General features: G+C 42.6%; 1 protein-coding gene across 2 annotated transcripts in view; it reads left to right on the forward strand.

The window, feature by feature from the left end:
- METTL24 (methyltransferase like 24) overlaps positions 1-15,186 on the forward strand; it is a 49,363-nt gene that overhangs the window by 14,536 nt on the left and 19,641 nt on the right. For both annotated transcript variants that reach the window (XM_065834554.2, XM_071806644.1), the window contains exons 2-3: positions 7,210-7,308; positions 10,284-10,423. In XM_065834554.2, the coding sequence (XP_065690626.2) occupies positions 7,210-7,308; positions 10,284-10,423 (239 nt within the window). The remainder of the gene's footprint in view (positions 1-7,209; positions 7,309-10,283; positions 10,424-15,186) is intronic.

Genomic DNA, 15,186 nt, shown 5'->3' on the forward strand with positions numbered 1-15,186 from the left:
GGCTGCATTCAAAGAGTTATGGTCAATGGCTCAGTGTCCAAGTGGAACCCTGTAACTAGTGATGTCCCTCAAGGGTCGATACTGGAACCCACACTACTTCATATCTTCATCAGTGACATAGTGGGATTGAGTGCACCATCAGCATGTTTGTAGATGACACCAAGCTGAGTGGTGCAGTTGATTTGCTGGAGGCAAGGGATGCCATCCAGAGAGACCTTGACAAGCTTGAGCAGTAGGCCCATGTGGCCCTCATGAAGTTCAACAAGGCCAAGTGTATGTTCCTGCACCTGGGTCGGAGTAATCACGAGTATCAATATAGACTGGTGGTTGAATGGACTGAGAACAGCCCTGTGGAAAGGGGCTTGTGGATAGTGGTGGATGAAAAACTAGACATGAGCTGGCAATGTGCTCTTGCAGCCCAGAAAGGCAACCCTATCCTGGGCTGCATAAGAAGCAGTGTAGTCAGCAGGTTGAGTGAGGTGGTTCTCCCCTCTACTTCACTCTGGTGAGACCCCCGCCCCAAGTAGTACATCCAACTTTGAGGGCTCCAGCACAACAAAGATGTGGACCTGTTGGAGCAAGTCCAGAGGAGGGCCATGAAGATGGTCAAAGGGATGGAACACCTCCCCTATGAAGACAGGCTGAGAGAGTTGGGGTTGTTTAGTTAGAATGCTCCGAGGAGACCTCATTGCAGCCTTTCAGTACTTGAATGGAACTTATACAAAAGACAGAGAGGGGCTTTTTACCAGGCTCTATAGTGACAGGACAAGGGGCAATTGTTTCCAACTGAAGGAGAGTAGGTTTAGGTTGGACATAAGGAAGCAATTTTTTACAGTGAAGATGATGAGACACTGGACCAGGCTGCCCAGAGAAGCTGTGGATGCCCCCTCCCTGGAAGTATTCAAGGCCAGATTGAATGGGGCTTTGAGCAACCTGGTCTAGTGGAAGATGTCCCTACCAGTAGTGGGGGCTTGGACTAGATGATCTTTAGAGATCTCTTCCAACCCAAAACCACCTGTGATTCTATAACACACTGTGGTTTTACAGCTCCGGGGTTCACCTGTGAGAGGGACTCCTGATGTGACCTGCTTGTTCCACTGCAGCAACCTGACACGTGCAGAGGATGGAACAATCCTGTGGTGGCTGGATACAAAGGTGGCTGTGTGCTGGTGTGCAGTGTTGTCAGAGATGCCTCTGCTCTAGATCGATTCAGAAAGAAAAACAGAACATTTCCTGTATTATTTTTCAAGTTCATAATGGACTTTGTGCAGCATGTGAAATTTTGACTGTTCTCAGTTTAGGTAGCTGCAGGACAAGGTGTCAGCTGCATTTCCCTGTCATGCTCCCAATGCCCTCAGAGGGAAGCCACTGGTTTCTTCTCAATATGTGCTTGTGTTACAGAGCAAGAGGGCTTGTAACAACTTCTGAAATAGGGTTTCTTAAGCAAAAACTCGTATGTTTAAGAAAGCCAAACTGCAAAGAAAAACAGAAAACAATAGTAGGAAGAAAGAAGGAAAAAACAAAAAGAAGCAGTCCAGACATGTATGGCTGAGGAACCTATAAAGCCAGCCATGAAAAAAATCTAAATGAGAGTCACAGTCACTTTGTAAGCCTGTATTTAAAATTACAGATTACTGAGCCCGTGCATGGCCCTGCTACTTCTAAATTAACAAAGTAATGTAGCATGTTTTTATGGGTGTACCTCTTGTGAGCCCTCTGCATGATGCTGATTACATTTAGCTAAAGTGGAGCTTATGAATTGGCCTTTCTTAAGGAGCTCTTTGCTGAGGCATACTTGTTCTTTCCTATTGAAACCTCTGCTTTGAGGTGGAGTTTGTTTTACTTTTGCCACGTATGGCTGCTCCAAACATAAAACATTTGCAGTTATTGAACCCTGCTGAAGAATAAAGTGCAATTAAGCATTGCTTGAGGCTCACAACTAAAAAGTAGGCTCAGCCCTCTAATATGCAAGGGTCTTTGCTGTGTGGCATGTATGATATTCTGGTCTGGGATTCCTCTTCTGGGACCCTGAATGTCTATGGTGTAGGTGTGTCTGAGCCCATCCTCCAGGCCCCCTTTGCATGTCACAGAGAGACGTGAACATTTCCAGTGTGTGACTCATCTTACTTATTTTAGATGTCTGCTTTCTGGTGAGGTGAATCACACCCTTAAACAGCTCTGTCCTGTCAAATAACGTAGCTCCTCAGCCCGCTGTGGGAGCTTGGTCCCTGGTTGCCCTCACTTCAGGAATGTTTCTTCGCTCCAAGGTCTCCCTCGGAGTCTACCAGCTGACGGCCTCAAAAAGTAAATGTGGGCGTTCAGGAGGGATCGTTTGCTGCTGGAGCTGTTCCATGTCATCAGTGAGAGGAATAACGTGCCAGGTTTGGCTGCCTCCACCCTCAGCAGCCCTCCTACTCATCTCAGCAGGCTCTGCACTTGTTGCATGTCCCTCGTGAGGCAAAGCCAGTACTCGAGTGGGCTGCAGCACGCTGCTTTAGCTATTTACGGTACTTTTTGATTTGGGGGGGTGGGGTGGGGTGACAAACCCAGAAAATAATGTGTTTAGGACCACTGGAACTCCAGAGGGAGTCCAAAGAAAATTATGGTCAAGCCCTGGGGTCAGTCTACTCTCATAAGGGCCAGCATTTGGGAATGCAGTCCAGTAAACATACGTTTGCCGTGTAGATGTCTGAAATTTGGCTATTGCAATCCCACTCATTGCATTTTAAAGCAGTTAAACCCTTGCAAAATTTCACCCATGAGCAAGCTCTGTTCCGCTGTACCCTTGCAAAAGGGGCGAACATGGTGATACACAGAGTACTGCCAGAATGGTTGGAGATGATGCATATGTCACTTGTTTCTATGGATAGCAAATATTTATGTTTATTGATGGAGTTTATTGCCATAAGTGCTTTCTGCTCACATTTCATCCTGCCTCAAATGTAAAAAAAATATATATATATTGTTGCACAGTTTAATTAGAGGATTTTATATTTTTCCCTTAAGATAGCTGTGTATGTATTGACAAGTGTTTTGTTTCTTCATTGGAAGCAACAGACTGCTTGGCAGGGCAATGAGATTCCCAAATTTTTGTTTATAAACATGGCTATATGTTTCTGTATTTGAATAGGCTGCTAAAAAGGAAGGAGATTTAAAGGAAGGGGGAAAAAAACATTACTGAATTAAAAAACAACAAAAACAACAAAAAAACCCAAACAAAAAACAAAAAAAAAAACAACAAACCAAAAACCAGAAATGTGGAAAACTTACTAATTCCCTTTCAAATGTAAACAGAAGGGAAGGGTGAGGTCAGGCTGTTTGAATGAGTGCACTGAAACTGTACAATTGATCTGGAAAGAATTTAGTGATTAATACTTCTGTGTTCAAGCTTATGCTAGGAAAGCCAGAAATTTTGCAAACCTGCAATTTTACACCTGCTAGTTTGTGAGCCCTTTGCACGTGCTGATTTAGACTTGTTATATTTCAGGTTTTTAGGACAAATGATGCCATATGTATACTACAGATTATTAAGGGATTATCAGATGACTATCATAGATGGCTGTTGAGGGGGAAAAGTATAGAAAGGAATGATCTGCAGGGAAAAGTCGCTGTGGATTGCTGTCAAATTGGTCTGATAGAAGCGTAAGTCCTTATCCTTTAGTGTGAAGTACCTGGAAAAAAGTCAGACCTTCAAATGTATCTCGGTTTCCCTAATAAAGCAATATCATTGCCTTAAGATTTTCTTTGCTCTGTGGTTATCTCATCTGGTGAAAATTTAGACCTTGGTCTGGACAGCACTTTCTAGATATCTGTTACACTTCTGATGTAGCTGCAATCAGTGTCTGACCAGTACCAGTCTTCTTGCTGAAGACTGTTTTTTCTTACAATGCTAATTTCAGGTAAGGTGTCTATAAGTGAAACAGTATAAATATAGGGATACTTCAAGATATTCAGTAGTATATATTTTTAAGTGGCATTGTAACTTTCCAGGTACATTCATCTCTTTATATTGTGGAACCAGGATACATTGGTGTTTGGAAAACACAGTCATGGTGTCTTGTCACATGCGTCCTTACCACAGGAAGACAGCACACCAATGGCAATAGCCAGAGATGCAGGATGTCTGAACTAGTTTGCTGGCTCCTCCTGGGTGACCTCGTTTGAATTTCATATCCAAAGATGCATAATGTGGACCGTAACACCTCCTCTGCTCCTCTCATGTACTTGCCATAGAAGTCTCCTGTGAAAAGAGCAGCTTCTCAGCCTGTTTTGTACAGCAGCCTCAGGGACTTGCTCTTGGTTATTTACTCTAGAGGTTTTGGTGAGACAAGTGAGAAGATCAAAGTCATGATGCCACAGTCAGGTTTGCTTTGAGGAAATAAAATTTTAAAGTCTAGGAAAAACTCCTAAAAATAAGGAAGAGGTGTTTATCAGGAATAAATGTGATATTAACAAAGCAGTTGGTGCATTTTACCTGTAGAGTTTGAGAAGGCATACATGGAAATGCTATGGAACAGGCTGAAAATTCCCTGAAAAACTATAAAGCAAGCATACCAATGTGCATAAGGAGTGGCTCCTTCAAGAGGATATTTTGTGAGTCCTGAGTGTACCCAGACCACATCATTGACACCAGCAAGTTACCTGCTGGGAGGATGTACCTGGTCCAGGAGAGGTGCTGGATTTTGACCTTGTTCATGGTCTAGGAATCTTACTGTAATGCAGGTGCTCCATAGGGGTGTTTAGTAGGTGTTAGGAACAGACCTATCTAATGTATTCGTTAGTGCATGGAAATGGCTGCTGCTTAGTACGGAGCCAGGAACCAAATGTGAAGTTTGAGAAGCTATTAAAAAGCATTGCTGTCAAACAGGAGCTCAGGTCTGATCTCAATCACAAAAGCAGCATTTGTGTAGCACTCCTAAATTTAAAAAACTATATAAAAGGTTATTTTTTTTTCTTTTTTTTAAGTGAAACTGCATTATTAAGTTATTGGGGGTTTTATCTTCATAGCCATGTGTTATTGATACATTTGGAGACAGTGGAAAAGCAGTTTGTAATCTTTAGGAACCTGAGGGAAAGGCACAGTAGCTCTTTGATATTGCACTCTGCTGAAAAAAAACCTCATTCACGTGGTTAATTATAGAGATTTTTTTTCTCTTTCTTCCCCATCAACTCTGTGCAGAGGGAATTCTTGCTGAGTGGTGCCACAATGGCCACCCTGCAATTCCCTCGCTTAATGAGCTACTTCTCACACAATAAGATTTCAGAATAACTGAGCACAGATGTTTCAGTGTCTGGGAGGGGGGTTCTTGCCTGAAAATGATTGTCAGTCTTCATTTTCATTTCAGCTTTCGAGCCTGTTGAAACAGCAGCATTCCTGTTGTTGCAAACATTATTCAGCCGTGTGAACTGTGACTTGTTCTGAAAGTTTCCAGGCATTTCCCTCCCTGGTGTGCCCCCATGCTCCTGCTGTTAGCTGCTTGCCAGGCTGCTTTCTGCAATCAGAGGGTCAGAGGGATGTGCTCCTGCAGACCCTGTTTGCTCACTTGCTCCTGGCCTTCTACTGCCTGGGATATTGGAGCCCACATCTGCTGCAGGCAGCAAGTTTCAGGGCGGGAAATCCTGCTTTTGCATGCTTGTGGGGGAAAAAAAGCAACCCTCAAATGTCCTTTTCAGCATCTCTTTACAGTTAAAAAAAAAAATAAAAATAATAAAGGAGAGAGCAAACCCTAAAGGAGCAATAAACCTCATACAGACCTCTTGGCTCACCTTCACTCCAGACTATACTTAGGCCGCGAAAGTACCGATCCATGATATCAGCTCAAGGCAAACTCCATCTGTGCTGGTGGTCCCCTTTAATCATCTTTCTTTTCTAGTTTCACCTTCTCTTTTGCTTTTCTGCATTCCTCCCTGGTGTGAGCGGATCCCCACTGTCACTGCGCTGGTTCTTGTCCTGGTGCCGCAGACTGACGCAGTGGTGGGGTTCTCTCTGGCAAGGCCCAGCACCTCACTGCTCTGATCTGCCTCTGTCCCCTCCAGTTAATTGCTACTTCCAAGTTTTCCAGGGCTTCAAGAAATGAGGTCCTGTGGGAATCCTGAATGACATTTCTGTTTGGTATTTTATTGAATGTCAACATGAACCTATGGAGGAAAAACCCCATCCTGTTTGTTATGGTAGCTCAGTTAATTGGGGATGATTAAAGGGAAGCTTGATGCTACGTGCCCAGGCATAGAAGTGAGTGATGGAGCCCCAAGATGAAGGGTCACGAGGAATCAATCTTAATTTACTGCAACTTAACACCGTGCTTGTATTTATATCTACTTGAGGGCAAGAGATAACACGTCTAAACTTCCTGGTGTGACAAAAGCAGGCAGAATTTGGAGAAGGTGACGCAGATGGAAGTGCAGAGCCCTGTTGCTCTACCAGCACGTGTCTGAAAGACCTTTTCTGTCCCACTCTGTGTGGGAAGTGTTGCTGGAAAAGCTGACAGGATTCCCAAGGTTCAGAACTGGGGGACCTCACAGGGAGTGCAGAAAGCATCCACCAAAGCTCCTTCCTTGGGGCTGTGAAAATGAGGACTGGTAGGGCGACTGACAGCCTCGCTGATGTTTTTTTCAGGAAAACAGAGAATTGTGGTGTATCTCATCAGGCAAGTGTGGGAAAGGAAGCGGCCTTTTCTCAAAGAGTGCAAGAAGCATGCTTTTCTATCAAATCCAGATTTTTAAAAAAGAGGTTGTTTGCAGAGGTTTCCCTTGGTGATTAGTATTTGCAATCCAAGTTGTTTCCCATGGACATTTAAGTGGAGATACACAATAGGCGTTAAAATTATATCGATGTTTTCAGGTGGTTTGATATAGGATTTAATTATTCAGATCTTGGTTTTCTTCATACCTTTCTACAAGCTGGGTCTTACTTGGGTGTCCTAGTATAACTGTGTTGAGACTTGTATCCTGGATGAAGAGCCTTTTCTTTCTGAGTTACCTGTATCTGCTTTCAAAGGTGATCATGATAAATCATAGTTCAGTGCTGTTTCAGTGTAGTTCAAACCCTACTTTATTCTGAAATTACTTTCATGTGTAGACAAGTGCTTAGGAAACTCCTTTTGTTTGAAATGAAATCTCCTTAATTTATTAGCCCTTGCATTGTTTGCGTGTACTGAGAAAATCAATGCTTTTCTTTTAAGGTGTTTTCTGTTTTGTTTTGCTTTTCAGACTGTGAGATGGCACATTGAACTGCAACCATGGGCAAGTCCAACTCCTTCCCTCAACTATGAGGCCTTGAGGTTCCTGAAGTACATTAGCACTTCTCAGGTAGATTTTTCATTTCAGTCTTCATTTATATAACATTTTGCCTGGCACAGGCTGTTCCCTCTCAGGTAAAGAATTAACTTCACACCAAAATGATGTTGAAACTGCTTTAATTTCTAAAGTTGCTGAACCTAGCAGTGATGGGCAACATGAACATAAAGCTCAAAGCACAGGGTAGAAAGAAGACAGTATTTCCTTGCTTTTTATTTCTAGATGGGTTCATGTCCCGAAAGAAGTATGATATGTCTGAAATTCCAGATGTGGTTCCTCTCCCGCTCTCTCTTTCTTGTTCTCTCGCAGACACAAAAAAATGCAGAGCACTCTGTAGCAGGATAACTGTATATTGAAAACCTCTAACCTCTCAATAATAATGTGATAACCAGGCCTGTTTTAGCTAAAAAGGATGCTTTTGAGGTTCCCAGTAAAATGAGAACAAGGCCCTACCTTGGGGAAGTTGCCCCAGTGGTATCAATAGAATCTTGATATTCTGAGGTCAAAAATGATGACCTGGAAAATTAGCATTTTTATGTGCTTTTTCACAGGTGACATTTCCAAATCCTGATTGCATTGATAGATACTTCCAGGGATCAGCATATATGGAACCTGGGCCATCATGTCTTACCAGAGGCACCACTTCTGCATAACAGCATTTATGCATGCATTTCCTGTAATATTAAATGAAAAAGGTGCTGGATGCCCACAGTTCTGACAAGGCAGCTGCTTTCAGTACCCAGGTCTGTCAGCAACTGACCCTTGAATACAGATTTAACTGCACCACTGCTTACATTGGAGAACAGCAAAAAGCCTCAGGTGCTAATGTCACTGAAATGTCATTCACATATGAAATTCTTTGTTAATGTAATGCTTTCAAGGCTGAGACATGAGATTCATTTGAAACGCATCTAAAAATATACTGCTGTGCTGATGGTGTGGTAATTGGAAGGGTAGCAGAGTTTATCCTCCAGCTTGTGGGTACCCCTGGCTAAATGCTCAAGGAAATGACATTTCTGCCTCCACTTATGCCAGCACTGAGAGGACAAGAGGCAAGATGTGTGTGTGGAGACAGCAGGAGATGTGTGTAGAGCTGCTTGTTTTGTTGTAAAGAAGTTTAGACTGCAGCAGGCATATTAAGCTGAAAACATCCTTCATCTCAGTGACTTAATAAACAGTGTCAGATGCTGCTAAACTCCACTAGTTGGGTCAAAGCCTACAAGGACATCAATTAGCAGAGAGTTTATTGCTTCTGACACACTAATCAAGAAGTTTCATTCCCAGAGTAACTGACCCTGGTGGGGGGGACAAGCGTAAGTGAAAACAAAAAAATGAGAGAAGTTCTTGTTGCTGACTTGGCAGATGTTAGAGGATTGATAACTGATGGGATAACACTGTGACAGGTATGAGTGCTTCTGGGAATGGGATCCTGTTTATCTAGATGAGCATGGAATCTCATTTTCCTTGTTTGCTGAGCAAGGGTCTACTAATTACTCTGCCCAAGTTCAGCTCCCTGCCATTAGTGTAGAAGAGCTCGAACTGCTGAGCGGGGGAGATGCCATGTCAGGAGGGTCGAGGTGTGGCCAGAAAAAGCTTTTCCAATGCTGGTATCTAATGAACAGAAGAACCAACCTATGTGTGCCATTGTCTGCATGACAGTAGCGAGTAGAAGCCCAGAACAGGACGTGAGCTCAGTGCATCAGGGTCTGTAAATCACTCAACTGACTGGTAATGGTGCTAAAGACAGAGTTCAGGGTTTTTTATTTTTGATAGCAAGAGCTATTAAGTAGCAAGAGCTATTAAAATTGCTCCAAATTCTGAGTGTTGTAATTGCTCATAATACCACGAGTCAATTAAGTGTCAGCACTGCCGAATCCTACTTTTCTGTAGAGAGCACATTATTCTTCTGTGTCTTAAAATTAGTGCTTGCTATTGCAATGCCATTTATTCCTTTATTATTACGTGACTGAAGGGAAACGAGTAGTGGGGTGCAGTGCAAATCGTTGCTTTAAACTTAGTGAATCCTGAGAGCAGCATGAAGAGATGCTATATTAGCTTTTATGAATTTTTCCATGGGAATTATGAGCTAAGCAGGAGCAGGGAGGTGGTAATGCAGTGTGCAGCTCTTTGGATATAATGCTCCAGATAATGATCTTTCAGAGCTTAGCTTCTTAAAAAGTGAGAATTCTATTTGCTTATAATAAGGCACATAGTGAAGAGTGCATACCACAGCAAAGGCTGGATTCCAGTTTTCACTCTCACCCCTGTGTAAAATTGTTCCATTTGTGTAGGTCTAGGTGGAGCCAGACCTGTGCTTTTTAGTTTGGCTAAAACCAAGAACTGAGCCTGGGTAGTTTGCTATAGAGGAAGGAAGGAGCAAGATGAGAAGAGTCAGTTCAGGACTGATGTTTAGCTTGGTTTTGTCTCCACCACTGTTTTTTTCCACCTCCGATTCCTCTGTTCAGTTAAGCACTTACTTAAATCCCTTTGTTGTTGGAGAACGGATATATTGGGGTAATGATTAAATCCCTTCTGGAACTGAGATCCAGAATGCTCTAGGCAAGGCATACAGTGACACTGCAGTTTGTGATTGCAATCTCGAATCATGGCATTACTTTAACATGATTCAAGATGCAGAATCCATTCCGAGGTTTGACAAGAAAAAAAAAAAAAAAAAAAAAATTTTAATGCTGAAATAACTCGTTCTCAAGAAAATTGATTTTGGGATATACTACTAATGCTTAATTATTTGCTTTTCAAACTGTGGTGCTCTCTGGGGGATTATGTAAGCCTTAAATTTCACCAAGCATAACAGATGAACAAGAAAAAAAAAAAAAATCAAATCTCCATAGTTCTGGATCAGATTGACAATCAGATTTAAATGAAACCAATTAACATCTTTCTTCTTTCCACTGTTTCCCCAGAAGGCAAATTAAAACCAAATTAAAAGTCGTGTCTGAAAATGAAACATGCTTTGATTTCAACAGATTTCTTGTGAACAAATGAACCTGAACAGCCCGGGAGGGTACTCCGAAACCACAAAGAAGCCCTGGTCGGTCTGTCTTGATGAGAGGTTTAGCCTCATTCATCGAATCCGAAGCAAGCAGTGCCGTCTCTATTCACTTGGGTAAGTGCTCTCTTTAAAAGACAGCAAATTCTTTCATGACACCTAGCTTCAGAAGCCCTATAAATGCAACAAGGTTGTCTTTTACATTACAGACTTCATTCAGATGTGTTACGTGTTGATGTTCTTCTGTATACTCTGTTTTTAGAGAAAAAACTTTCTCCACGAGGGTCTTTGTTTCCCTTTGCTTTTCTAATATCAGTATGAAAACAAATTGCTTAATGGTGAGTATTGAGTGGTAGTTCACATAGAGGAAGGTGGAAATTAATGAGATAAACTGAGAAGCCAAGAGCATCTTCCCTGGGCAGAAATGACTTGCATAATTGTGAAGTACTTCAGTAGCATTACTAATAAAGCTTCATTAACAACCCCTGGGACAAAACAGTACATTTGCCTATGAGAATGTGTTTGCTGAGCACTTTGAGGTGACATGTGCCAAAGTGATAATAATAAAGGCAGTTGCAGCTTTATTTTAAAATGTTCATGGTGTTTATGATGTTTGCAGCACTTGAGATTGAAGTTTCTACTCTTCACAGAACAAGTACTTTCATGGGTAGTAAAACCACAAGTGCAGCCTGTTTCCCTGCTAATAAATCACTCTGCTTCCCGGGGGAAGAGGGAGGTCAGTCCTGGGAGTTCATCAGGCCTCTTGCGTTAGCCATCAGTGCCCAGGTGCATTAGCACAATGATCACTGGAATCTGAAGCTCGTCTCACACAGATCACCACATGATTGCAGCCTAATAAAACTGTCTTTGCTGTCTTAAGAGCCATCTTTAACTGAGAAGTGTATAGAAAGGTTTCATTTCCCTTGAACCAGCACAGTTTATTTCTGCAATTTTGCTGCTGTGGGTATACAGAGGATGGATAGCGAGGAACTGTGTCTGGGTGGCATTTCTCAGTGATTAGTACATAGTAGCTAACACCAGCAATTAACACAAAGTGGATGCAGAGTGCACTGCAGGCAAAGGGAGTGTTTTCTGTTAATTTCTGTGGTCTTACATTTGGAGAGAGATGCTCTCAGGTTTTGCTCAGCTGCATTGCTCTGTGGCAGAACAACAATATCATGCCTCTTAGAGACAAATCATATATATGCGGAACAAACTCCTCTCGGCTACTGTTGCTTCCTAGTTTCTGCATGTCATTTGCAATCTACTTCAAATTATACTTACCTGGTTTTAATGCAAATATAAGTTTACATTTTTTTTTTTTCTCAGTTTTTCACATTCCTATGCAAGTTAGGAGAGATGCTGTGTTATCCCATGCTCAGGTCCAGACTTTACTACAGTCAAGCAGGTACTGGCTCATGGTCTGGGGCTCCTTCTAATAGTCAGTAAGCAGAGCCAGGCACATTCAGGTGGAGTTTCAGCTAAGCTAAATAGCATTCTGGTGGTAGGTATAGCTTTCCTTTGATTGTAGAGGAAGTCTGGGATAATAGGGTTGCTGACTTTAAATGTCTTGGCAAAGTACTCAAAGTTCAGCGGAATAAATCTAGACCTTGCCCTTCAGATTACATGATCGTTAATATTAGACCTGAGCTCCTGTATTAATGTCCCTCTTCTCTTTTGCTATGGAGCAAGTGTGGGTTGAGAATGGCATTTCTCTTGAACTGGCTGGTAGACACAATGCAGAATTGATTTAATCTGTGCTAGGAAATGCAGATTTGACACGAAGCTGACCAGCACAAAGGTAACTTGCTAATAGTTTTGAACAAATTTGAACTAGCACATGTATACCAGTGCTTTATATGTGGTGCTGTTTTGGATATGGTACAGGGAGCCTGAATGCCATGTTTTCTGTACTGACGGAATAGTAGGGCTTAGTAGAGATAGAAATTGATGTTGTCTCTCCCATCAATCATCAGATATGTGTGTGTAGTGAATACCCAACCATCACATGGAACAGCTAAAAAATAAAAGGAAAATATTTGAGGTTAAGGAGAAGCAGTCTTCAATCCCCTGGTTTACTTCTGCAGCCTTTGGAGCTCGTCACTGCATAATTCTTCTCTCAGACTCGCTTCCTTTAGCTTATGACAGGCAGAAAAGTAATTTTATTCTGAGTAAGACAAAAATCCCCTTTAAACATTTTTGTTATCTCAAACAGTTCATAAAGAGTAAAGGGGAAGCAGCTGCTTCCAATGAAGAACATTCTCTGTGGAGAGGATAGATGGAGGACAAATGTGAAAGTTTAGTGTGAGTGTTACTGGGAATCCTGAATTAAATCCGTATATCATTAAAAATGGAACAAAACATGCTGCTTAGGCTTTGCCTTTTTGAATGCTATAGAAGAGGTTACTTGTGAGTGGGAGCAAGTGAAATATCCTAAGGTCTTTTTAGATTAGTATTAGTTGCCTCCACTACTGGGAGGCAGCAGTGTTTTTGCTTGGGGGACAGGATTTCCCAGTATGACACATAATTGCAATATGCATTAATGAGTTCTAGTTATTAGTGCTAAATCTGCTTAGATTAAGCTAAGTCTGTTACAAACACCACAGGCAGACACTCAAGCTGGGATAATATGAGTGAATAGGATTTCAGAAACATGCTGGTTGAGGTTTAAAGAGTCTGACTGCAGTACTGTATAAGAGCCCTTTCAGGTGGGTCTTAGTGTTGGGGCTTTAGGATCCAGATGGGGTGCTGCTTGTTTCCTGAGGTGGAGAGCTCAGTTGTCTTCCTTTGGGGAAGAAAAGGGAGGAGAGGGAGCATGGAAAGGGAAAGCTGGACCTTAACGTGTGTGTTTTCACAGCTCTGTCCTATGATCCCTGTGGGAGCTGAAGTCCCTGCAGTGGGATCCAGATCCAGGTGCCCACCAGCGCTGTGCTGGAGGTGGCAAAGCAGTTTTTGTGCCACCTGTGCGTTTGCTGCGCTGCAAGATGTGGTGGGGACCGGTGTGATGCTCCGTGCGTTGCCAAAGCTGCTGCTCAGCGTTCGTTCTGAGCATGCGGCTCTGTGTGCTGTGACCCTCGGCGAACCCAGGGAGCTGGGGACAGCCAAGGGACGCAGTGTCCTGCTGCGCTCTGTGCTGGGTCAGTGTCCCCGCGGAGCTGGCAAGCTGCCCCTTTCCCTTTGCAGGCAGGGGGCTGTTGCTGCTGCTTTGAGAGCCCACCTCTGCCTGCAATGCTGACCCTGGAACCGAGCTCTCTTCTACTTTACTGTAAAAATAGGTCAGTGTCTTTAGTAATTTTTTATTTTGCTGTTGCTGGAGACAGCAGCTGCTCTATCCTGACAGTGGGGAAAGGCCTCTCTAGTCTTCTGTGACCTCCACACCTTTGTTTTAGAATCATGGTTCCTTTTTAAGTAACACAAAATCTTTCTTAGGAGACCTCCTTTGTTTACCATTTTCATGCTGCATTATCCCTTAGCATGATGATATGTGAGCCAGGAATTTTTCGAACCAGTACTTTTGGACATGACCTTATTTTCTGTCCTAAATATTTGTTGTTGGTTAGATCTCTTTTTCAGATATAAATATGAGCTTGTAGCCAGAGTGCTAGAAGATATATCAGCACCTTCTTCACCCTCATCTGTTTGCTATTTCTGTTTTGCACAGCTGTGAACCTCCCTTTGCAGTCCACACGAGCAGTGTTCTGTTTGGAGGCAGCCTGAGGTCTGTCTGCAACAAAAGCATCTGGCCCTCTCGGTTGCACCAGCTGGCACTGTCAGAAGTGTGTCACGGACATGTATGTCCATCAGTTGCTGGTAGGCTCATCACTCTAATGCTGTAACTGTCCCAACAATTCACATTTTGTTCATTTTTTCCCAGCTTCTCATTCCTAGGAGATTACATTGCTCTTCATTCATCAGTGTCCCTTCTGTAGAAAGCCACATGCAAACAAATATGTCGATTCACTTGGTTAACTTCTGAACTTTTCTCCTAATGTGTGTTGAATGTATTAAAAGAAAATGCGTTGTTTCCTCCTACACATCTGTACAGGCTGGAATCCTGTGAAACAGAGTCATTCTTCACAGCATGCTGGGATGTTTTTGCAAAGCCTCTCTCCTGCTTTCCCAGGGTGCCTGAAAGGGAAGATGGTTGAAGACCTCCTTATAGGGCATCGTTACACACTGCTTAGCCAGTGTTACAGCAGATGTGATACCGTATTGGTAACTTCCAAAACACATGCTCTTCCAAATGTTGTTTCAAGAGTTGGATTAATTTTAGTTTATCAGTGTGTTATCTAGGTGAAACATTTAATGCCGATTCAATGACTTATCATAGTGTAGCATGATTTATAGTGTTTTATGTATTGATGCAAATAGCCAGAGTTATTTCAGGTTCACACTGTGGTAAAGTCTGTGGTCCATATGTGTGATTGCAACAGTAAATACCAGTATTTTTTACTTCTGGTGTACCCTGTGTGAACCAACGGCCTGTAGGAGGTGGGAATATGGCACAACCTTGTAGAACACATCATCTCCTTGCAGAGACAGGGACTGAGACAACACTGCTGTATGATGGGGCTATTCGTTTTTCTTCTTCTTTGGGGATTTTGCCAAATTAGTAACAATCATACTCTTAAGTCTGTGTAAAAACTCTGCTACTGTTGTGAAGGGGTTCTTTTTACAATTGCTTTTTTAATCTGTATTTGCCTGTGCAGAGAGCGGCATTTGGTTCTTGTGTCTTGACCCTACTGGTGGCCATTACAGCTTATTTGGTAACACCAGATTGTAGGCATGGTGGGAAACATGCCTGATTTTAACAAAACAATATTGTATACAGTATTTGCTGTCCTGCTTGGTTGTTGGAAGTTTGCACAGTGGACACTAAG

This window comes from Patagioenas fasciata, chromosome 3 (genome assembly GCF_037038585.1).
Source record: "Patagioenas fasciata isolate bPatFas1 chromosome 3, bPatFas1.hap1, whole genome shotgun sequence".
Lineage (NCBI taxonomy): Eukaryota > Metazoa > Chordata > Aves > Columbiformes > Columbidae > Patagioenas > Patagioenas fasciata.